This window comes from Mirounga leonina, unplaced genomic scaffold (assembly GCF_011800145.1).
Source record: "Mirounga leonina isolate KUSES-001 unplaced genomic scaffold, KU_Mleo_1.0 Mir_174, whole genome shotgun sequence".
NCBI lineage: Eukaryota > Metazoa > Chordata > Mammalia > Carnivora > Phocidae > Mirounga > Mirounga leonina.
Window position 1 is genome coordinate 22280010 of NW_023270451.1, and position 25246 is coordinate 22305255.

General features: G+C 36.7%; 1 protein-coding gene across 2 annotated transcripts in view; it reads right to left on the reverse strand.

The window, feature by feature from the left end:
- The window catches only part of SGCE (sarcoglycan epsilon), a 67857-nt gene that overhangs the window by 5956 nt on the left and 36655 nt on the right, over positions 1-25246 (reverse strand). For both annotated transcript variants that reach the window (XM_035020592.1, XM_035020593.1), the window contains 5 exons: positions 22100-22298; positions 11842-12004; positions 9215-9426; positions 8048-8074; positions 7127-7315 (listed from right to left, as the gene is read on the reverse strand). In XM_035020592.1, coding sequence (XP_034876483.1) covers positions 7127-7315; positions 8048-8074; positions 9215-9426; positions 11842-12004; positions 22100-22298 — 790 coding nt within the window. The remainder of the gene's footprint in view (positions 1-7126; positions 7316-8047; positions 8075-9214; positions 9427-11841; positions 12005-22099; positions 22299-25246) is intronic.

The following is a 25246-nucleotide window of genomic DNA, read 5'->3' on the forward strand; positions in this document are numbered from 1 at the left end:
ATGAAAGCACTGCTTCAGGGATACTGGAGAAATTCCCAGGAGTAACTCTGCTTCAGTCAAGCAGACTAGACAGTGAGAAAATGGAAGCATTTCCATCTTTGGTGAAAACGCACCACTGAAGGCAATTACACAAGAGAGTGGGCATGACTTCAAATAGAAGCCCAATAAACCTTCAAAGAAAGGACCTCTATAAAGTCATAAAACTATTTAGAATAATTACATTATTAATGGACTAATGGAAAGATTATTATGTGTAAACTACATTACAGAGAAAAAAAGATTTAAGAAAACTGGAGTTCTCTAAATTATTAGCATTAATTATTTTCTAATTTTACTACCATTAATTACATGCATTTAAATAGAAAATTATGTAAATTAGCCATTGCACAAACTTTATTCTTCAAGGAAGCAAAGGTAATAATGTGCAAATTAATAAATAAGTGATTTGGGGGGAGGACACAATTATTTATTATTTGTACAACCATTTTAAGGTAATTTGACGTTCTTGGATATCCTGTAGAGTAATTCTATGAGTTAGGTTGATGATTATCAACATTATATTCCAACTTGCTGGAAGACTCAAAAGCAAAGAAAGGTTAAGTGATTTGCATTAAGCCACAGAATCTGTGCCAGAGTTGAAAATAAATGACATTAGTTTGGCTATGTAGAATACAAAACACTTCTCTTTTGAATTAGTATGGAGCCCTTTAACAATAAGTAATGTATTTAACTATAGTAGTATATTTTTGGAATTTCCCAATTATTTCAGCAAAATTGATGTTGCCTAACCCTTGAATTTTCTATAATTTTTTTCCAACAAAAATGCCGATTTGGACCCCTTACTTACTTTTACTAAAGAACCAGGCCATTATCTGGATTAAGGAAGGAAGGACACAGAGAAATTGGAAAACATCACTATAATTTTTAATTTCAAACCTAATTTTAACTAAAACCAGTGTAGAACATACATGGAACATAAATGAGAAAGGAGATATTAATTTATTTCTTTTAGTTATTTTCTCCTGTTTGTATAAAGCCAAAAGCAAGCCTACCATGGCTTTAAACTGAAGCAGTACAAACCTATAGAACCAAAAGCTATCAAAGAGATATTGCATCCATTGCTGGATTAAAAAAAAAAAAGTCAATGGCTCTGAAATATCCTTGGCCGCTTGACACTTCTTGTCAACAGGAAACCATTATATTGGTCCCCTAAAACATTCTCTTCAACTGGTATTAACTTTCATTGAAATCTGATTTTTTATTTATGAAATTTTACCATAGTTAGTTCTCATTATTACCCAGGGGGAGACAAATGGAAAAACACTTTAGACAAGAGTTAAAATGATTTGTTACTATATCTTTAATTAGAAGACTTAATTCTAGTTTTATATTCGTTAATTTATAAAAGATTAAGCACAACCTACCTCCTGTTTTGAGGGAGACCCAATTACTCTGGATTAGATATCATGTTTAGTATAATGAATACGGAAATTTTTCATATAGACAATTAAAATCTTTCTAGAAAATGTTTGGGCACTTTTCCCTATTATTCATTACATAAAATCTTCTATGAAGATGCCTCCCACTCAGGAAAAATAGATTGATATTGATGTTGGTATGAGAAAAGAGTAATAAGGAGGCAGATCTACCCCCTAAAAAAAACATAATACATCACAAATTTTAGAATAAATTCCTTTTCAGAAAATAGAATATCTGAAATTCTCCAGCCAATGCCTCCCATAAAAGTGCAAAATTACAATTTCCCAGTGGTTTTTCGCTTTTTGAGGCTCAGCATTTCTCTATCCCATTCAGTACTAATCAGTACTAATCTCTCACTTCTCTACACCATTTTCCTCAGGCAACTGAAGGAGGTGCAAAAAGTTTTGAAGCTGGTAAGTATAAACCCACAAACAGTCCCCACACTCTAAATCAAGCACCTGGACTGCCCCCTTTCACACTTTTCTTCTGTACATACCTTAGGGAGGAATCAGGAGACACTGTTCCCCTTTTAAAACTCCAGGTGGAGGAATGTGAATAACAACCCCTTCCCCACCTCCACCCCCAAAAGAAACACCAAGCTGGCTTTCCCAAATCCTCAAACCTAGCTCTGTCAAGTATTTTATTTGGGAATTCTCAACCCTTTTTCCTGTTCCACCTGACTCACACGTCCACCAGATTCCAAATCCGTGGATCTAGGGCCCTGGGATCTGCATTGTAGGAGCTCCAGAGGTGAGTGTGATCTTCAACTTGGTTTGGAAACAACCAGGCTAGACTCTCTCTCAACATACCTTTTAGGACCTAAAATTCTATGACTTGGAATTTGATTTTCTTCATTCAAATCATTACAAAGTTTTGTTTTCAAGGTACATCAGTCAATCTGTAATGTATTTTAAGTTAAATCTTTGGTCAAAAACATAACTCCTAATCACAACAATGATTCTTTGGGGAAAGCAGATTTACTTTTAAGAATTACTTTATGGGGTGCCTGGGTGGTTCAGCTGGTTAAGCGTCCAACTCTTGATTTCCACTCAGGTCACGATCTCAGGGTCGTGAGATGGAGCCCTGCTGGGCATGGAGCCTGCTTAAGATTCTCTCTTTCCCTCTCCTTCTGCCCCTCCCCACCCTGCTCACGTACTCTCTCATTCTCGCTCTCAAAAAATAAAAAATAAATCAAAAATAAATTTAAAAAAAGAATTATTTTATAATGTAATCTCCAGCAATGAATGGAAATGAGGTGACAGCCTATAAAGAGAAAAGTTCTTCTTACTGTTAATGGTAACATGTGTTCACTGAACTGCAAAGATAACAAAGTACAGATGCAAAAAGCCTGACTGTGTTAGGGGATGGGGAACATTCCACAGAATATGTGGCTAGTGCTCTTCAAGACTGTCAAGGTCATGGGGAAACAAGGAAAGTCTAAAAAACTGCCCAGGCCAGAGGAGAGTAAAGAGACATGTCAATTATTGTGCCCTTGACAAAAGTCCTGGAACAAGAAGAAGGACATTAGGAGAAAAACTAGTGAAATCTCACAGGGCACCTAGGTGGTGCAGTCAGTTAAGCCTCTGGCTCTTGGTTTTGGCTCAGGTCATGATCTCAGGGTCCTGGAATCAAGCCCTGAATCAGGCTCCACACTTACTCAGCATGGAGTCTGCTTGAGATTCTCTCTCTCCCTCTCCCACTGCCCCTCCCAGTCATGCTCTCTCTCTCTCTCTCTCTCAAATAAAATCTTTAAAAAAAAAAACTAGTGAAATCTCAAATATTAAAAAAAAAAATCTGAAGTCTGCTTAATAGTAAAGCACCAATGTTAGTTTCTTAGTCTTGACAAAGGTACAATGGGAGAAAGTGGGTGAGGGATCTCTGGAAACTCTCTGTGTTATCTTTGCAACTTCTCTGAACCTCGAAAATCATTCCAAAATAAAACAGTTATTAATAAATACATTAGCAAAGATCAAACTAAATTGACCTTACATTTCTATACTATGTGATCATTTTAACAGCCTGTTTATATTGTCTCTGTAATCTGGAATGTAGAAGGAACACTGTACAAAATGAAATCGTCCCTTCAGAGCATAAGCTCCATCTCCTGGCCCCTCTCCAGGTTCCCTTTCCATGACCTATTCAATCCCTTGCCCGTAACCTGGATCAGAGATCCTTCTGAGTTCAATGACTACATTATCTTTGACTTAATAGCAAGGTAGGCAAATAATCTAATCTCAGTTTTGACCTAATTTAGCTTTGTCTCTTATCCATGCCTCAATTTTATCATCTGCAAATGATTAAACATTTTTTTACTGTCTAAGGTATGGTGCCAGTCTAAGTCCTGTGAAGTACTGTACCAAAAAGAAAATATTACTGTGTAACTGACAAATTATGGTGGCAACCCCTCATCATACAACTGTTATTGAGTCCTCTTTACCTCACACTTTTCTAAGGTTCTCTAGACCTCCTGGATTGACTTGTTTAAAAGACCCGAGCAAATTTCCATGTAGCTCTGAAGGAAAGCTTTGAAAAGTCTTATAATGTCCTTGAGTCTTGCTTAGAAGCCAACATAAACTTTCAGCCATGTCCTTATGCCTGAATATTTCCAGTGTCGTCTGAAGGATAAACATGAAATCCTGTAGCTAGCCAAATCATTTATGAATCAGTAAGGTTAGTATGAATATGGGAAGATGAAATGCATGCCCTTTTAAGAAGGGTTAATTAACAAATACCAGGCAGCATTCTCCAAGCGTGTACTTGGTTATCAAGTACTGTAATGCCTCGTCAAATATAATATCTCATTTTAATGTGGAGAATTCAATTCAATCCAAATGACCAAAATATGTATGTATGTGTGTACTTGGTGCTGAAATAAAACTTTAAAAACAGGGCCATGCTTTTAAGGTAAGAGAGTAAAAGCTGAATTTGCGTAAAGGACAGCTGTGACGAACGTGATATAATGAATTTCCCTATTATCTGGCATGGTTGGAAAATGAGGTTAATCACATATTCTGGCTTATAGGGAGTTACCATAGAGACAGTGCACATATTATCCATTTCCAAGAATAAAAGAAATATACACTCAACACTGAAACTACACCGAATGTAATTTAATTTCCCTCTGATGAGTCAGACGTACTTGATGATCTCGCAGTGCCTCAGAATAATCATTGTGCACATCATCAATTATCTATCTACCCTATTTATATAGAAGTGCTAGTTAATGGAGTTTTTCCATTAGCAGAAATCTGAATAATGTGAAGGTTTTCTGGACTTAAAAATACATATATGGTCAAATTGTCACAAGTTCAATAGAATAACCTATTGCATTTGCAAATAGAGAGATCTCATCAACATAATGACAGTTGATGGGGTTATGGAAGGACCAGGAAGATGTATTTGGTTGTAAACTAGATAGAAAATGTTGTTGTGTTTGTATGTAAGCAGAAACATTGCAAAATCCTGTCCACAGAAAATCAAAATAATTTTTAAGGAGCTCCTCTCATTCTCAACATATATGGCTAGAAAGCATATCTAAATGACACAGCCTTTTTCTTTCCCTTAAACTTCACTAGCAACAGAGTTTTACTGATTTACAAACATTTAAGTTCCCCTACTCATTATAACAATTATTTCTCTATTCCAAAATTTGATAGCATTGTTGTTTGTCAATAGAAGCATTTCCCAGACTGTGTTCATTGAAGAGTTACCTCTTCTGGCCTTTTTCCATGGATTCATGAAGCATATCAACACTCAAGGCCTCTGAGAGCCCTTGTAGTTTTAAGACAAACAAACAAACAAAAAAACTGTTTCTCAAGTGTATTTGACCATTTCGGTTTTGAGAATATATATCAACATTTGAGGAATATATACCCACATTTACCAGTAAACTCTTGGGTAAAGAAAATACAGAATGGTAGCCTAAAAGAATTTTAAAATTCTTTCCATTTGGAAATGAATGAAAAGACTGTTCATATTTTCATCTAAAAAAAAAAAGCAGGAGAGATTGCTAAGTTGTGAGCTATTATAATATTCTTGAAATTGTACTAATTTTTTTCATCAGTATCTAATCCTGGTGAAGTGGGTTTTTAGGATGACCCACTAACCATCAGAGAACATAGAAATCTATCCCTTCAATTCAGTACAACTAAATTTTGTGAGACTTTAATACTCACATCTCTGATCGAATATCAATGTTTCTAAAACTCAAAATGTTAAATGTATGCAATTTTCTCCACTGTCAATCAGACTTCAATCAATTACTTACACATACATGCACACATAAACACACACCTTAGCCTATTCAACAGTAAGTACATAATGTTAGATAAGTTTAGGAAAATACAATACTTTTAGATTTCTGAAGTATTTTGGACAAATTTATTGAGTCTGACTATCTATACTACTCATATTAATTACTGCTTAATCTCCAAATCACCACATACATTTTGCATGGTTACAAAGTAAGCATTTGCAATGGGAAAATGTTTGCATCCAGGATGGTTCCCAGAGAAATCTTTAATCAGTAAGAGGTTACCTGTATATCATACCCTAAGGTTTATGTGGTGGGGAGAGGTAGATTTTTCTCTATATCCATCATATTCACAAAAGTAAAGTGAAGAAGAAGAGGATCTCAAAAGCCAACCTGTGATTTCCTTGGGAAACTGAATTTAACCCATCTCAACATATGGTTAAAATTGGTGGGAAAAAAAGAGCCATGTTCTTAAAAATAAGTGGCAATTTTACCTACAATTCCCTTATATTGAAATTGAGCTTCTAGGCATATAATGTGGGTTCTCAAAGAGCAACTAGGCAATTTCCTCAATCCCTTGCCTCCCACAGGTACCCTTACAAAGGCTTCTTCCAGGCTTTCTGATCATAGTCCTTCCAGCACTACAAAGGTTGGCACTAATAAATTGTACTTACAGTCAAAATTGGAACTACTCATTTTGATATACAAGCAGATCACAAGAAATAACAAAAAAACCTTCTATCCTGAGGCACAAAAAAATTAGATCAAATAGAGGTGTGGTAATAACATCAAAAAATAGGTTAACAGAACCCAATAATTCTAATAATAACTCTAAAAAATCATCAATTTGTTATGCTTTAGGATATGCATTTCTTTTTTCTTTCTTTTTTTTTTTTTAAAGATTTCATTTATTTATTTGAGAGAGAGAGAGCACATGAGAGGGGGGAGGGTCAGAGGGAGAAGCAGACTCCCCGCTGAGCAGGGAGCCCGATGCGGGACTCGATCCCGGGACTCCAGGATCATGACCTGAGCCGAAGGCAGTCGCTTAACCAACTGAGCCACCCAGGCACCCCAGGATATGCATTTCTTTTCACAGTTAACTCATCTTTGAGCGCACACGTTAGTTTACTAACAGTGTCGATTTCTGAAATATTAAGGTGAATGTCATCTGGTTTCAATTAGTGGAAAAAAAAAAAGCCTTTCCTGAAAGTAATCCTTTATATTTGGGTCAGCACCATGGGGTTGGGGATCTACACTATCAATGTCCTTTTGGTATTTTCTCTTAGAGTTGTACACAAACAAACAGAAGCCAATAGTGAAAAGTTCTGGTCTTTATGAAAATTAAGTGGATGTATTCATGCATATTAATGATGGTGGGAGCACACGGGTACTTACTGCTGCATCTGCATCAGTGGCATATTCGTGCTCCCGTAACTGTCCGTGTGCAGAGGAGGTATAATCTCCCCAGTTACAGGGTGAAACACGGGAAGCGTAGACAGGGGCCATGCTATCTCTCTATTCTTGGACATGTCACGAAGTTCTTTGGTCGATTTCTGAATGGCACTATGATGGACCAGCTGGATGCTAGATTGAAAAGAAATAAAACACACACATATTTAAAATCAAGTATTAGCCTGATGGGCCATCAAATTTGAAAAAGTTATGAATTTTTTTTCTTTTTAAAATAAGACATTATTGCACCTTGGGTATTCTACAAATTATCTCTGAAGGAGATACAGTTCACATGCTTTTAACACGGCAAAACTGAACATTGTAAACCAATTTTTAAGTAAACGTGTCTTGCATGAAACTAAGCTATAAAGCATTGTGTTAATATTATAGCCCTAAGTAACAAACTAGTATGCTATTTAATTCTACGATTAAGATTAAACTACCATAGCTTTTATATTGGTGCTTCTGATGGGGCATTTATAAATACTCACAGAAGTTTCATTTTATGGTAGGTTATTACTGTAGATTCAGGAAAACGTGTATGAAAGTTCTTTTCATCTGTTCTCTGGTTTATGGAAATGCAGATTGGGAAATCACATCATATAAATGGCAAGTTAATATTCTGAATCTGAAATTTTAGGTTTAATTTTTATCTATGTAATCTTAGTTTTCAAACCCTTTTTATTTTTAGTCTCTACCCCTCCTAAATATCTCTATTTAAAAAGCAGCTTTCACAGTTATGAAATAAACTATGAAAGATGATGAATGACAAAATCAAAGCATGACACACATGTATGGAGCATGACGAGCAACTGAGAAGTGAAAAAACATGATAAAGAAAATAACAGGAAAGAAGACACTTACTCTGGTGTTTGCATGTTTCTCTTTTCCCTAGAAACAAAACAAAATTTATGAATTAAATAATAGCATTGATATTTGGAACATTAAGACTATATGCTCATGGGATCTTGCATGATGTGGAAATGCTGACATTGTTACTATTAAACGCAACCAGGCAGCATTTGCCACCAGGTTTATGACATGACTTGGATGAGTACACATACAGAGATGGAATACTGATGAGAAACACACAGAAAAATGAAAAAAAAAATGGATATTAAGAATCAAGCTCTTAGAAATAAATTCTACGACATAATGAAATCAGGCTACATGTAAAAAATGGAAGAATTTGTTACTTGCTGCTTTATTAATTTTTTATCCTTTGCTTTGTTGCCCTGACTTCCAGATAATCTTGGGAGATTATTTTAATTGACACAGATGTCCTGAAAGTGCTAACTGTTCATGAAGTGAACACTCATTACTCAAATTATACTCTTGTTTTCATTAATTTACTCCTAGGTTTATGTGTACACATACATATCTTTTAAACACTTAGATTAGGTCACCCGTTTGACAGAACAATTGCAAGAAGAATTCTGACCATCACTTCCGATCAAACTAAGACAATTCATTTACTTAAAGTGCAATTACCATGTCAATAGATTCCACAGGCTCTGCACAAAATGGCTTATTTTTTTTTAAAGATTTTATTTATTTATTTGAGAGAGAGAGAGAGAGCACATGAGAGGGGGGGAGGGTCAGAGGGAGAAGCAGACTCCCTGCTGAGCAGGGAGCCTGATGTGGGACTCGATCCCGGGACTCCAGGATCATGACCTGAGCCGAAGGCAGTCGCTTAACCAACTGAGCCACCCAGGCGCCCAACACAAAATGGCTTATATAACCCAAAGAGCTAGGCTCAGTTGTTCTTGGGACTGTTTTGCCAGCACGAATTTACATCTAGCCTTAACAATTGTTGGATAAAGTAATTATATCCCCTAATTTGATTTCCTAGAGTCAAAACTATTTTAACTCATTTTAAAGGAATAAAGTACTGTAGGTTGACTTGAACACAATGTCACTTAATTTATAAAGTGTTTTATGAACCCAATGAAACCTGGCTTTTAATGGAATCTGATATGTTGTTATCCGAGGAGGCTCGTTAATTTTTTGTTAGTGTTTTAAAGTACTCACACTCCTTCCCGTCGGCAGCACATGATATAAGCAAGTATTAGAAAAAGGACCAGTGCAACTGCCGAGGGCACAGCCAGTGTAATTAGGAAATCCGTGTAATAGTCTCTGCTTTTCAAAGAATCAGAAGGGGGTTTGTACTCTCCACCATCAGGTAAGATCCCCTCTCCTCGCATCACTTCCTGATAGGTGGACACTTGCTTTGTTTTATCGACCTGATATAAAAGAAGACAATTACACATCAAAATTAATAACTGCAAACATCACGAGAGCTGAAGACCTAGACATATCAAAACTTTCTTTGACACATTTCTAAAAAGCCATCTTTTCCAATTACGTTATCATCTTGAACATGCCACTGTTTATGGGATCTAGGAAGAGGTAATGAACAAAAGTAACAGATTAGAGGGCTGATGTTGGCCAACATTCTATGCCCTTTCCACAGCATACAGACATATGTACATGCATGCATATGTAATAAGTGTATGTGTGTATGTGGTTGTTCGTCCTAGTTTCCTTATTTTGAAGCAGAAGCCCTTCACACTACCATGTACATTTCTTGTTTCCTAGGGACAAACTTCTAGGGCAGATGCTAACAAACCATGAACTGGTGGACAACCAGGTATGCCGGTGTGGTCTCTAATGTTAGCGAAAGAGAAAAGAAAAATAAAATGAGAGACAATTTCTAAATGATTACAACCTTGATCTTTCTGCTGTCCAGCTGACAGAAGTGATTTGGAGGAAAGACAGCCTAAGGAACATGGAACTCATCCAATACTATAGTTTTACTAAATTCTATTCCAGAATCAAAAAATGCACATTGGCACTGTATTAATTTACCTCCACATTCATTGAACTGTTTTCACGGAGTTGCATTTAATTATGTTGCGATTTTTATTGAAGGGCACCGTAAAAATAGCCATGTGAAATCTGTCCCTATGTTTGCCCCCTGAACACCCTCCCCCCAAAATATGTTGGAGAGAATGATTTGTGGCATTTCTCAGTATCCTCTCAAAAAAAAAAAAAAAAAACAAACCAAACAAACAAACCCATCTGAAGACTTTTGTCAAGAACACAGTGCTAGTGAAACCTTTATTTTCTGCCAAGGAATTGATGCTCTATCTCCTTTAAGAAGGAGAACTAAGTAACTGATGAATTTCCTCTCTTAATCCTGGACGTAGGAAGCTTGTTTTCAAACTTGACCTTAGGCTTATTTTTTAAATGAAGTTCAGGTCCCAATCTTCCATTTCTTCTCTATTTTATTTATTATGTGTATTGCTTGACTATTTCATTTAAGCCTCCTGATATCTTCTGTGGTAAGATGTGACACATAAATAAATACAGGTAAGATAAGAAAGGAAAATCCCAATTTTTTCATTTATAAAGCCTAACCATAGAAACTAAATGCTTCAAAGCATAAGTCATTTTTAAAACTTCAGAAATTCGGTAGTATTCCTAAACATAAACAATTCACAGCACAAACACAAGTTAAATGGCATTGTTAGGGCCGGCTGTGTGCTGACTCCGGTTACAGGTACCTACTCAAGTTAGGACTGCAGTTAGTCTTTGGCATCCTTGTATGATCAGCACCATGACAGAAATATTAAGCTTTGCAAAGTCAACACTTATCTATAGTACACGTAAACCACAGCGGCTCAATAATTTTACTCAATTTAAGAAGACAAAGAAAATTATTTTCCTAAGACAAACAGTCACATGAAAAGAGGAGTCTAGGGCCAAGGGCCACCAGTGCTAAGTGCTACGACGTGAATACTGTGTTCTCCTGTCCTGGGAGATCTGGGACAGTTGCCTGCAGTTGGTTCTCTAAGACATGAAGTGACAGTTGTGTTTATGTGTCAATAACTTTGTTCAAATGTCAACTTTAAACTTAGATCTAATTCACTCACCACCAATCATCAAGAGTTGACAGAAGTTAAATCTAAAGGTCACTAAAGAAGTAAAACAACTTACCAATCTTCCAGAAAGCAAGATCAAAAAATAATATAAATTTTATATGAAATATTATAGATATATATCAAGTGTATATGAAACCTTACCTACATTTTCTTAAGTTTTTTAGCATCCTAAATAAAAGTAATTTAGAAAGAGATATTTAGTATTTATGGGGCTGTGGGTAAGATTCTAATTTTGCTCACTTGGAATTTTTTCTTATTCCTCAAATTTGCCCTACAATTTGGATTTTTAGGACACCAACTTGTAGCACAATATTGCTTTACTTTCAGATGTATTACTGTACCCCAGTCTCTCCTTCCAAGGTGGGTAATGGCAGCATATTTGAGACTTTCTTCACGTGTCACCCTGACTCTGTAATCTATCCTGGCTTAGCAGCCACCTGGATATCCAGGGGGGTCGTTTGGACCACCTGCCAAGCTAATGCAGCCCCAACAACTAATCAAGGGTAGACTGAGAACAAAAGTGGAGATACTCTTTCCTAAATGGATGCACTGTCAACAAGATTGCCAAATTCTTAAAGTCAAGGGAAGTCAATTGCGTTAACAAAGTAAACCCAGGATTTGTACCTAAAAGCACTTCAGGTTTTAGTCAAATTTTATCTCCAGCCACATCACTTCCGATTACATTTGCAAAAACAAAGTAAAATAAAAACTCACCAACGAGATTTTGCACCAGTCAATGTAAAACTGAGTACGAAATTTTTTATCACATGTTATCACAGGCTCCATTTCTTGACTGCATCTCAACTGATTCTGTGGATTTTCAACTTCTCGTAAACAAGAAGAAAATGGTACATCGGCACCAACCATGACGTAAACGCTGCAAAAATGTGAAACTCTCAGGTTATCCTTTGAGAAAATTGGAAACACTGAAAAACAATCTACCCTGAAAGCAGGATTTATCCTTTTGAATTGAGGGATTATCTAGAATCATCCCTAAGGTAGGGGCCTGGGCTTTAAAAGCAGTGATATTCACGTAGGAGCCGCCTTCCATTCTTTCCTTTATTCAACCAATATTTACTGAGTGCTTTGGTGTTCCAGACACTCTCTTGATTCTAGGTTAATGTCTAAAAAAAAAAAATTTTTTCATCCTATTTATTTTAATTCAAAGTAAGTGTGTGTCTGTCATATTGTGATTACTATGTTTGGTAGATTACTTACCTTTAAAAATTACTCTTAAAGTAAATTATTTAGAAATAACACTATCACTAAGCCAATAAATAATTGTAGGTAATAAATCTCACTTGATTTCATTTTAATAAGATGGTGAAATTACATCTCTAGAGCTTTAGGCACTTAGCTATTTTACCCAAGAGTTCTGTCAGCTTTTCTACTGCACAGACCCCTACTGTTAGGTCTCCTACCACAAGGTCTCTCACTTTTTTTCCCCAAGAAGTTAATCCAAGAGAAAAACTATTATTTGATAAGCACAAATTAGGCAAGCAAAATTTTTCTTGGTGTGTATCTTAGTAATCAGGGAGAAAGAACTCTACTTAATTAGTCAGTAAGAGTTTCATACAAAAAAAGTTAGTGATAATAGCATTGAAATAATCTTGAAGCAGCTCGAGAAAAGGGAATCTCATGGGTCTTTCAAAAGAAGAGAGAAAACCGGGAAATTACTCTAAATAATTATTTCTTTTCCTAATTGACAATGCTACAGCTACTTATAAAATGAAATAAACCCATCAAAATTCCAGCTGTCTTCTTTGCAGAAGCTGACAAGCTGATCCTAAAATTTATACAGAAATTCAAGGAACCTAAAATAACCACAGAAAATTCTTGAAAAAGAAAAGCAAAGTTGGAAGACTCACAACTACTGATTAAAACTTACTACAAAGCAATAGTAATCAAAACAGTCAGCAATAGTAATCCAGCATAAGGACAGACATGTAGATCAATGAAATAAAATTCGAAGTCCAGTAATAACCTCCTACATTTAGTAAATTGATTTTTGTCACAAATGCCAAGATAATGCAATGGAGGAAAGAACAGCCTTTACAATAAATGGTACTGGCACAACAGGGTATCTGCAGGCAAAAGAATAAAGTCGGGCCCCTACCCCATAGCATATAAGAAAAGTAACTCAAAATAGATCAGTGACTTAAATGTAAGAGCTAAAACTATTAAACTCTGAGGAAAAAAAGGTATACATTTCCATGACTTGGCAGTAGGCAGTGGTTTCTCAGCTATGACACCAAAAGCTCCAGCAATAACAGAAAAACTAGATGAATTGGACTTTATCAAAATTGAAAAGAGTGTGGTCCAAAGGTCACCATCAAGACAGTGAAAAGGCAATCCATGAATGAGAGAAAATATCTGCAAATCATATATCTAATAAGGGAATTGTATCTACAATATATAAGGGACTCTTACAATGCAAAACAAAAAAACAAATAATCCAATTTAAAAATGGCAAAGGCTCTGAATAGACGTTTCTCCAAAGAAGTATACAAAGGTCCAATAAGTGCATGGAAAGATGTCCAACACCCTTAGCCCTCAGCAAAAGAGGAATCAAAATCACAATCAAAACCACTGTTTCAGGGGCGCCTGGGTGGCTCAGTTGGTTAAGTGTCTGCCTTCGGCTCAGGTCATGATCCCGGAGTCCTGGGATCGAGTCCCACATCGAGCTCCCTGCTCAGTGGGGAGTCTGCTTCTCCCTCTGACCCTCTCCCCTCTCATGCTCTCTCTCTCGCTCAAATAAATAAAAATTTTTTTTAAGATTTTATTTATTTGTCAGAGAGAGCGAGAGCGAGAGCGAGCACAAGCAGGGGGAGCGGCAGGCAGAGGGAGAAGCAGGCTCCCTGCTGAGCAAGGAGCCCGATGTCGGGCTCGATCCCAGGATCCTGGCATCATGATCTGAGCTGAAGGCAGACACTTAACCGACTGAGCCACCCAGGCATCCCTAAATAAATAAAATCTTAAAAAAACAACCACCACTGTTTCACATCCACTAGGATGGCTATAATAGAAAACACAGATAATAAGAAGTGCTGGAGAGGATGTGGAGAAATTGGAACTCTTCTACTCTGCTGGTGGCAATGTAAAACTGTGCCTCTGCTTTGGAAAGCAGTCTGGAAGTTCCTCAAAAGGTTGAATACAGAGTTACCATATGAATCAGCAATTTCACTCCTAAGTATATACCTTAAGAGAAATGAAAACAGATGTCTATACAAAGACTTGTACATGAATGTTCACAGCAACATTATTCATAGTAGTCAGAAAATGGATACAATCCAAATGCTCACTGATGAATGAATAAACGGTAGAATATCCATACAATCGAATATTACTCAACCATAAAAAGAAATGAAGTACTGATACATGCTACAATATGGATGAACCCTGAAAACAATACTGTGGATGAGTGAAAGAAGCCAGTCACAAAAGACCATTTAGTGCATGATTCCATTCATATGAAATGTCCACAGTAGGCAAGTTTATAAGGATAACAAGTAAATAGTGGTTGCCTAGGGCTGGGGGGGGAGGGGTGGTGGTGGTGGCAAGTGGCTGCTAATGGGTATGGGATGAAGGTGTTAGGATGATGAAAATATCTAAAATTGATGGTGATAAGGACAGCACAACTCTGTAAAATAAGCTAAAATCCATTGAGTTACATACTTTAAATAGGTGAATTGTACAGTATATGAATTACATCCCAATAAAGCTGTTATTTTTAAAAATGAAATTAAGTGAAAGTGCATCACAAAAATTCAAAGCTATGTCAATGTAAGTGTGAACTCACACCCTGAGTTGACAACTGTATCCCAGAGTTTGATTACACAAACTCATTTGGTTGTTCTTTATGTCAAATTTATATTTGGACTTAAGATTCATTTGAAGGAAGATTTTTTCAAAAACTATGGTGCCTTTGGGAGATAAATAGTATATAATGGGCTAAAGCTAAAGATGAAAATAAAAAATTCAGAACAAAAGTGTGTATGAGAAACCATTGGTAAAGTATTTAGATGATCAGTGAATATAAATATATTCCATTTAAAACAAGTTCTTACTTGTAAGCTTCACATAAAGTCAATTTCTATTCCCTATTGACTGCCTACCAAGACCATATATCTCCTTAATAATTGTGACATATACTTATAAATACAGAAATAAAATGAATATTTTTTACAACTGTTAACTTGCTTTAACATGACATTGATTTGCATTTACAATTAGTAAGATTTTAAATTAATTCACTTCAAGATAACATAAATGGGCATAGAGTTTTTGGTGCTTTGAAATGCTTTATTTTTTTCCTTAAATTATAAAAGCAATATAAAAACATTACATAAAACCTGGGATACAAAAACAGAATTAATTTATATTACCAAGATAACTATTTTTATTTTCCAATGTACCTTGCAAAATGTTTTTCAAATACATATATTTTAACCTAATTGCAATAATCTCTAAAATACAATTTTGTACCCTGCTTTTTCCCTTAATGCGTCATAAGCATTTACCATATTGTACAGTCTTTGTAATTATAGATTTATGGCAATATAATTTTGTAAGTGCACATGATTTATTCAACAATTACTTCAGAGTTGGACATGTAAGTTGCTTCCAATTTTTTTGATGTTATAAATAATATTGCAAAGACTATCTCTGTGCATATTCTTTAATGTTACTATCTTAAAAGAGATGCCTAGAAGTAGAAACATTTTTATGACAGTTGACACATACTGCCAAATTACTTTCATCTCTCCTTGGATGATCCATAGGCTTCACAAACTTAATATGTTCCTAACTGAGCTCATCGTCACCCCACCCCACCTTCACCTGTTCCTCCTTTTCCATCTTCTTATCTCCCGGTGATTGGCATGGCCAGATGCTCAAGCACCATCATCTTTGACTCCTGTCCTTCTTTCCATATATTCAATCCATCATCAGTCTCTGACATTTACCCCAAAAGAACTCTCACATGCACCTGTCCAATTTGTTCCATCTTCCCTACACCCTCGTTCTGATCACCATCACTTTCCACAGGGCATGAAGCAACAGCCCCTTAACAGTGTTCCTTGAACCCAGTCTTTCTCACTGTCCTCAGGGAGCCTATTTGCAGAATAAGTGAATGAATAAAAAGCATTATACCAGTTTTAAAACACGAGCCACTGTATATTCAAAAGTTGCTAAGAGAATAGATCTTAAGAGTTCTAGTCACAAGAAAAAAAAAAGTTGTAACTACGTGAGGTGTGGATGTTAACCAAACTTATTATGGTAATCGTTTTGCAATATACACATACATCAAATCATTCTGTTGTACAACTTAAACTTGTACAATGCCATATGTCAATTATATCTCAAGAATACTGGGACAATCAGTAAGTTAATATATAAAATGCAAACAGACTACAAATGTCATGCTCGAGAGAAGGAGATATTAGATTTGCTTTGCAGGTCAAAAAAAATGTATTTATTGTTTCTTTTGTAGAGCCAGTAAGTTTCAACATGTTGGCTTTTAAAAAATAATTTTGTATGAGGCTGTGAATAATAACTCTATGTGATACATGCTAAAATTACATTTTTCATAATCTGTTTTCCTTTCAGCTAGCTTTTTGACATGAAAAAACTGAAATTTTTTATAAAGTGAAACAAGAATGATTCTTATCTTTATGACCTCAGCCACATGTTTTCAAACTTTCAAAGGTGTAAACAGATGGGAACGTGGTGCCAAGTACGAGGCTCTCAAGCAATGTTAACAAAACACGATGCCTCAAACTTTTCTTTTTTTTAAGATTTTATTTATTTGACAGAGAAAGACACAGCAAGAAAGGGAACACAAGCAGGGGGAGTGGGAGAGGGAGAAGCAGGCTTCCCGCTGAACAGGGAGCCAGATGTGGGGCTCGATCCCAGGACCCCGGGATCATGACCTGAGCCGAAGGCAGACGCTTAACGACTGAGCCACCCAGGCTCCCTGATGTCTCAAACTCTTAAGAATTGATCTACACAGGCAGAATTTGTTCATTATGAAAGAGTCTTTTCTTCCAGTTTGAAGAACTCAACTTCCCCTGAGGTAGAACATATTCATTGTGGCTTTTACACATACAACGTTGAAAATCAAATAACAGGTTAAAAAAAAAAAAAATTAAGTCAAAACTCTGCTTTTTTTAGCCAGACTTCTGCTAGGTAAATGGATCCAATGATTGCATATTTGACCTAATTGTCCAAGCAATGAATGTGTTTGATTATTTTGTGGAGATAGGAGATAAAAGACAGTTTAGGGAAGAATACGTCCACATGTTACATGTTGCCTGGGAACTCTTGAGCTCTTAAAAGAAAATGCACTATGATTCCTGTCCTCTGTCCCCCACACCACTTCTTTGTTCTCTGCATATCTGCAATCAATTGGTCAAAAAGTAAGATGAAAAATAAAGAATAGTTAAACTAAATAAAAGATCTAATGCAGAATAAAAAAGAAAAGAAAGGACACTTCCAGACCCTAGTTCTACTACTTGCTTGCTCCTCTTCATTGGAGAAGGAATACATTATCCGAAGAGGGGAACTGGCTTACAAGGGTCAGACCCTTCTCGTTTTGTGTGCATGTGATGGGGAAAGATCGTCCTGCTTACAGAAAGGAGGCATTTGGGTTCAGTCTACTCTTTCAACCATGTGCTATTTTCTGCAAATGTCCCTAATGCTTCAGGATAAAATCCAAACAATTTTTTCTGGTATCTGGGGCCTTACCTGGTCTGGTGTTTGCCTCCTTGGTAACAATCACTTCTGGATCCCTGTCCCCCGAATCCACATGAAATCGGTTTCCAAATCCATCAGGCTTGCACCTACCTCAGGGCTTTTGCCCAAACTGACCCCTCTATCTAGAATCTCTCTTCGTTATTTTTTGAGCAGGTTAATTTGTACGCACAGTTGAAACTCAGATCTTCACCTCCTCTATGAACCCTTTCCAGGCATGGACCAGAAGTGAAGGAGGAACACTCTCTGTGACCTCTTGAGGCCAACAGGGGTATGTACAACACTGTTCTTTAATTATCTGATTACCTGCCTGGTCCCTAATAGATTGTGAGCATAGATTTTTTTTTTTAATCACTATACCACAAAGATTAATATAGTATTCCCCAATAAAAATAGTTAATAAGTGAATCTATGTGTAGAACATAGAATAGATTTGAGACATATAGTCACACTGATTTCATGTATTGGTTTTATACTTTTAAAAAATGGATTTATATGGGCTTTCAATTTTTACATTATTAAAGGCTCTTTTTAGAAGTTCCTATCATATATCACCACCATTCCATAAAAGAATATTTGCACCAAAAGTGCAGGAGGCACGTTAACTTAAGAATAAAGGACAATCTTATAAATCAAACATGGGGACAAATTCAGCAGAGCACTACGGACTAGCCCAGGATCATGACCTTCCATCAGAGCAGTACTTGGTGGCCACTGACTTACAGTCTCTTCCTCAAGTGTAATTTCTCACTGAGGCCTTTCTAGGGCAGAAAGCAAACAATTAATTAGAGGGAGCACTTTGTGAGACCGTCTAACGAATAAACTAGGATTCTCTTTGCTGATTGAGGCTAGATCCACGTGCTTTGGTAACCAGAGGAAATAGTGGTGGGTTTGACAATCTCTTATGAAAAGTGAGTATATTCTTTAATCCTCACACCCCATCATTCCCTTCAGAGCCGCCATTTACACCACATCACTCACCCTGGGTTGGCAGCTATGCCATGCCTAGAATGAAATATGAACCTGCTCCCCTTTCCACCAGCTTTCTCCCAGGCTAAATGCATCCACAAGTCCTTAGCCTCTGGCACAGTAACAGGAGCAAAAGCAGCACAGAGACCATGCCCGGAGGGAGCACAGTTGCCCGGGGTTATGGGTCTGGCAAGGGAAAGAAAATCTTTTCAGGAGGCTCAGCCTTCCTTTGCAGGAGCTTATTGACTTTGAAGTAAATCTTTGTAATTGTTTTCTGTTAGATTTAGGACAAGTCTGAAAGCTGTCAGTGAGTCTAAACAGGTGAACAAATGTACATCAGGAGGGAAGAAGAGCTGGGATGCTGCAGAGTACCTTCTTGATGATCGACATCTAATGGTGCTTTGGGCTGTGGAAGGCCAGGGGATTTACTCTGACGGTCTACTCCTGAGAGTCTCTTATTCATCTGCTATGTATCTGACTACATAGATCAAGTCTGGAAAAATCTTCATTTAGTAGATTGTGGCCGCCATGAGTAATAGGAAATAATATCATGGAGGTTTTACTTGTTTTTTATCAGAGACCGAGACTTTTGCTACTGAGTATTAAGCAGAACACTTTGGTCAGGCGCTCAATTAATATGATGGAAGTGTATGACAACATTTGTAAATAAAACCTTAGAAAAGAAAGGGATGGAATTCCTTTGCTATGTCTGACCCTAGTTTTTTATATTTTCTTCAATATTCCATTTTAGAAAGGGATTTATAGCCCACATTATTTTCAAAAGAAATTATGGAAGCAAAAAGTTTACTAGATAAATTAAGTATTATGATATACATCAACAAAAAGAAAGGACAGCACAAGAGATGAGTTAGCCAAGCACAGGATTTTGTTTCTAGGTTTAAGGCAACAGGGTAAAAAATTATTTTTGTTACCATGGCATTAGATAACAACTGAAGGAAATATGCAAAATCATCCCCAGGGACAATTTTTTTCTTCTGGAATTATCCTCAAGTACGATCTTGTTTCATTGGTGCTCATATAAGGGACATCGGGGCAGTAGGGTTGGCATTGGGTACAATTTATAGAAATGCTATTTTAAAAGACTTATCATATGAATACTTTGTAAAGGTTACAGCTTAACATTAAATTAAAACTCATGGAAAGCATTTCAAGTTGGGAAGGGATCTGAGACAACAGGGTCCAAATAAATGCCACAAGACTGACTCTCTCAAATATCTGACAGCACATGCCGCCCTCTAGCAGGTGCTGGGGGATCAGCTAATGACTGAATTCTCTAACAAGTACTTGTAGGACCAAAATTCTGTTCTTAATTTAGAGTCGCATGCTCAGGCCCAGCCCTACACTCAAAGATTCAGAATCTCTAGGGGGAAGCACAAGACAGGAACCTATCTATCTATCTATCATCTATCTATCTATCTATCTATCTATCTATCTATCTATCTATCTATCTATCTATCTATCCATCTATCATCTATCTATATTTTTAAACTACTGGGTGTGGAGCCCAACGCAGGCTTGAACTCATGACCCTGAGATCAAGACCTGACCTGAAATGAAGAGTCAGACGCTTAAACGACTGAGCCACCCACGCGCCCCTATCTATATTTTTATTAAAGCGCTACTGGCAATTCTTAGGCAAGACATGATTGGGAAGCACTGTTTTAGGTCAGAGTCTGGTTTCTAGAGTTGTGTAGTTCAGTTTTAGTTGTTTCTAAAAAGGCCTTTGCGCGGCCTGCATGACTGAGTAGGGAAGAGTGAGCCCAGAAGAAAGCACAATGGGGCAAAACTCTACCAATGCCTGGTTTTCAGGCTGCTTCCTCCAACCATCTTTTGGTCATTGTTTTAACAATCATTGTGGAACATATTACTTTAAGAAACTGTTGAAAAGACTTCATATTTGGAGAATGTTTTCAGGGGAGATTCCCTGTTCGTCATTTTCCCTGGTTCTATTTTAATTACTCAGTGGCACAGAGACTCATGTTGGAATGCTTAAGTAAAAAAAATGTAAGCTCTAAAATTATGGTTTCATATAGAAAACCAACAGATAGACAAGAGATAAAGCAACTCTTTTTCTCAAAGCACTTCTACGTGTGCTTGACTGACTTCAAAATCCATTACTGTGACATACAAGCTACAATTTAATTCTGAAATTTGTAAGTTGGACTTCACAGCTCACTGCTTATCCCTTATCCCTCTCCTGCCTACTCTCTTATACTTCATCTATGTCTATTTGTGATTTCTTCCCTCATTCATTTCCAACAGAGTTATCCTTTAACACTGCCCTTAAATTTAATTCTTATTAATCTAGGTACTCTAGTTAATTCTATATATCATCTGTATAAAAATGTTACCATGTACATGGAAAAAGGAGGAACTGGAAAGGGATATGCTATATAAACTGTGATTTATTCCATATCTCATATGTTTATAGGATGGGTTAAAAAAATAAAAAAGGCAGATCTGCTTCAACCTACAGGTTAAAAATTAAAGATCAAAGTTTGATTCGACATTGACATTCAATCCTCTCAACGTACCCAGGCATAAAAAGTATTTCTTACACTCTACAAGGGTCTAAGTCAAACTTTGTAAGGCATGAGAACAGACGAACCCCTCTCAAACGTACTGTCTCAGTTAGACACTATAACAACTCTGAGGGAAAAAGAAGTTCCCCTTGGAGCAAATGGGGAAATCGAGGCACAGAGGGGTGCAGCATTTGCCCAGTGTCACCCAGCTTCTGAGTGACAAGGCCAGGCTTTAGGAATAGGTTTCAAATCCACTCCAGCCATCCGTCACCGACACATGGTGGAAAGAATGTTAAAGGCGAAGAAATAGTTTCCTAGAATAAAGTTACAGCAGTCTGAGTATCCTGCAGCTGATAACTGGGGCATCAATTTCCTTTGAAATGCAGGGCCCTAAATAATCAGCTTCTCTAGGGAAGGTATAAAAGACTTAGTGCTATAATTTATGATGCTGATCCTGATCTACAATTAGAATTCACAGGACCTGGGACATCAGATATAAAGAACCATTAACATAACCTCTTTGTCAATATAGAAAATTGCTAGTGTTTCCATATCTTTACAACACCTACTTCTTATTACAAAGAATGCAATAGGCCATCTCCCATCTATAATAAACTTGATAAGATCACCATAGTTAAAAAATTCAAGATCATGTCATAAATTAAAAAAAAAATTACAGATTTAAGGCAACGAGATAAAGGTCTGCTTACCCCTCCTTCATGTCATTAATGGGAAGCGGCACTCTGCCGCCCCTGTCTAGGGCCGACGTGATGTTTATGGCGTTCAGACGCTCTGGCTGCCACACATTTTTCACCGCCCCAAGAAAGTCTCCAAGAACCTCGCTGGCCAACATTTCTTCTACATTCATATTTTTAATGAAGAATTCTGCTTGGTATGGTAATGGGAAGTCTAATTTTGGTGAAAAAGGGTATGTATATCGTTAATGAAGTCATCTTTTGAAAGAGAAATTCGAGATTTGTTGATTTCTGTCATAATCCTGGCTTTGGGGAACACTATGAATATTGACTTTAAAGGCTTTCTGTATAACGGAGGACATATCTAAAGACATAAAACATACATTTGACACAGAATTTTACTTACAGTGTAATCAAATCCGAAGGATTTTTAGAAAGCTCCTGTAGGGCAATTTATAATTATAGAATTTGGCCAAAAAAGAGAAAACTGCCAAATCCGCCTCCATTTTGCCAGTAACCTGTCAGTCTCCTCCTCCGCCAAGGTTCCCAGGTAGAGGGAGCATTTCCAGAGCCCTCCGTGGGTAGGAATAATATTTTGTATTTGTAGTGTTTCAAAACTGACAGATCTTTTTTCAAGTACATTGTCTTATTTAATCATTACAACCCTAGGTAGTGCTCTGCCCATTTGAACAGAGGAGAAAGCTGAGACACAGAGCAGCATCCTTTCCAAATACAGAAGACATTACAAAATATCTGTAACTGCTTGCGAGTTGCTTATGGATAATTTGAAATACCGTATGTTTAATTTGCAGTATTACTGATCTTTTTAGAGCATGCTAAAACATTACTTTTACTAAAATAAATATCGGTTATATTTTCCAGAAGAAATCTGAAGTCATAGTAATTTCACTCTTTTGATCACTTCATAATTAAGTATTCTAGAGAATTATATTTTAAATTTCCCACAAAATTCCATTATCTCCTGTTGTTAGCGATTTAGCTTTTTTCCTCTTCAGTATCTCACCAAACTTTCCCTCTAAAGATTTTAAAATTAATATTTATTTTAAAGTAACCAATGTCTAACTCAGACTCTCGGTATAACTAAGTAGGATAGAAATAAACAGAACTTACAGTTGACCCTTGAGCAACAGAGTTTGAACTATGTGGGTCCACTTATATGTGATTTTTTTTATATAGTGCAGTACTGTAAATGTATTTTCTCTTAGGATTTTCTTAATAATATTTTCTTTTCTCTAGCTTACTTTATTGTAAGAATACAGTATATGATACATAGAACATACAAAATATATTTTAATCAATTTATATATGTTATCATTGGAAAGACTTCTGGTCAACAGTAAGCTATTAGTAGTTAAGCTTTTTGGGAGCCAGAAGTTATACACAGATTTTCAACTGCTCAAGGGTCAGCACCTCAACCCCTGCATTGTTCAAAGGTCAATCGTATTTCAGTTTCTCAAATGCTACTCTTCAATTCAAAAACATCATTTCCTGTATTCTGATTGTTCTATTAAGATAAAGAATAGCTTTTATTTGTTTAATAATATTTCCATAATAATAAAGGCTACCTTTTTTGGAATACTTACTATGAGGTGGGCCAAGCTAAAGGGAATGCGGTGAATTTTTCCACTTAATACTCACAACCTGAGCGTGAGTAGGTACTTGCCCTCTATTTTCAGAGGGGGAAACAAATCCGTAGATGGGCCCAGGCTTTCATAATCATTTAAACTTGCCTCAGATGATTTTTTAACTAAGCTAAAGGAGACTGTATATAAAGTGCTCAGTGCAGTTCCCAGCCTAGAATAAGAACTTATAAAACCGTAAACTTTAACAATTATTATAAACATGAACAAGTTGTTTACCTGAATTCTTCCCTCAAAAGGAAAAGAAATTGTTTCTGGACTATACACACATTTAAAGCCCTCAGTAGTAACTATACCACATTTATCCTCTGATGTATTTCATTAAAAGTCATATATCTGTAAAGTATTATATTCTTATTCAGTAAGAGTAGTAAAAACTAAAAATTACACAATAAATAACTGAAATCTTGATGACCTCGTTTCTTATGAAGCCTCTTTAATACTAAAGGACGCCTGATGCCAGAGGGGGAGTCAGGGAAGATGTTCAGGCTTTAGAATTTTCAAGAGAGTTTTCTAGAGTGTGGTATCTCTTCCTAAAGATTGAGTTTTTCATGGCTCTAATCACAGAAGGTTCTTCATTCATCTTCTACACTGCCATTTATTCTGTGTGTGATTTTGTTATATTTGTTTGATGTATGGCCCATCTGCAGTCTTCTAAAATATGATATATTTATTCTGTTTTATGTAGGTAAGTTTCCTGTTTTATATAGATACATTTCCTGTTTTATATAGATAAGCAGTAGCTTAATCATGCCACATTTTTCTCTATACTGAAAAACAGTCATGCATAAATATGTCATGAAGAACAGTTTCTTGGCAATAAATAATATTTATAAATAATACCAAATATAGTTTTGAGTGTGCTAGAAGTCTATCACCCATTCATTTCTTTTTTTTTTTAAAGATTTTATTTATTTATTTGAGAGAGAGAATGAGATAGAGAGAGAGAGCATGAGAGGGGGGAGGGTCAGAGAGAGAGGCAGACTCCCTGATGAGCAGGGAGCCCGATGTGGGACTCGATCCCGGGACTCCAGGATCATGACCTGAGCCGAAGGCAGTCGTTTAACCAACTGAGCCACCCAGGCGCCCTCACCCATTTATTTCACTCAGTGTTTTTACATCCACTTTTCTAAAAAAGCATGCAAAACATCTTTCTTATTTTCAATGCTCCTTTCTGGAGGACTGTTCCTTGGTTTTTCCTAATCCATGTGACCCCGCTTCGTGGCTCCTCTCTGAGACCCGCTGCCGCCACACCCTTAGAAGCTCTGGGCCGAGCAGCTGCCCGCTCTCTACCGAGCCAAGTGCCACCGCCAGACTTTCCAAAGATGAGTCATAGGAGCTTTCTAACTTTGGGGAAATCCCATGCCTGCTATATTTGGGCATCACAGAGGCCAAGGGAACAGTAGGCCAACAGATTGGTGGCAGGCCTCTGAGGCACTCAACCCAATTTAGAGAATCACTCTATGTACTCTCCTTGAGCTTCATACTCTGTGATTCTACA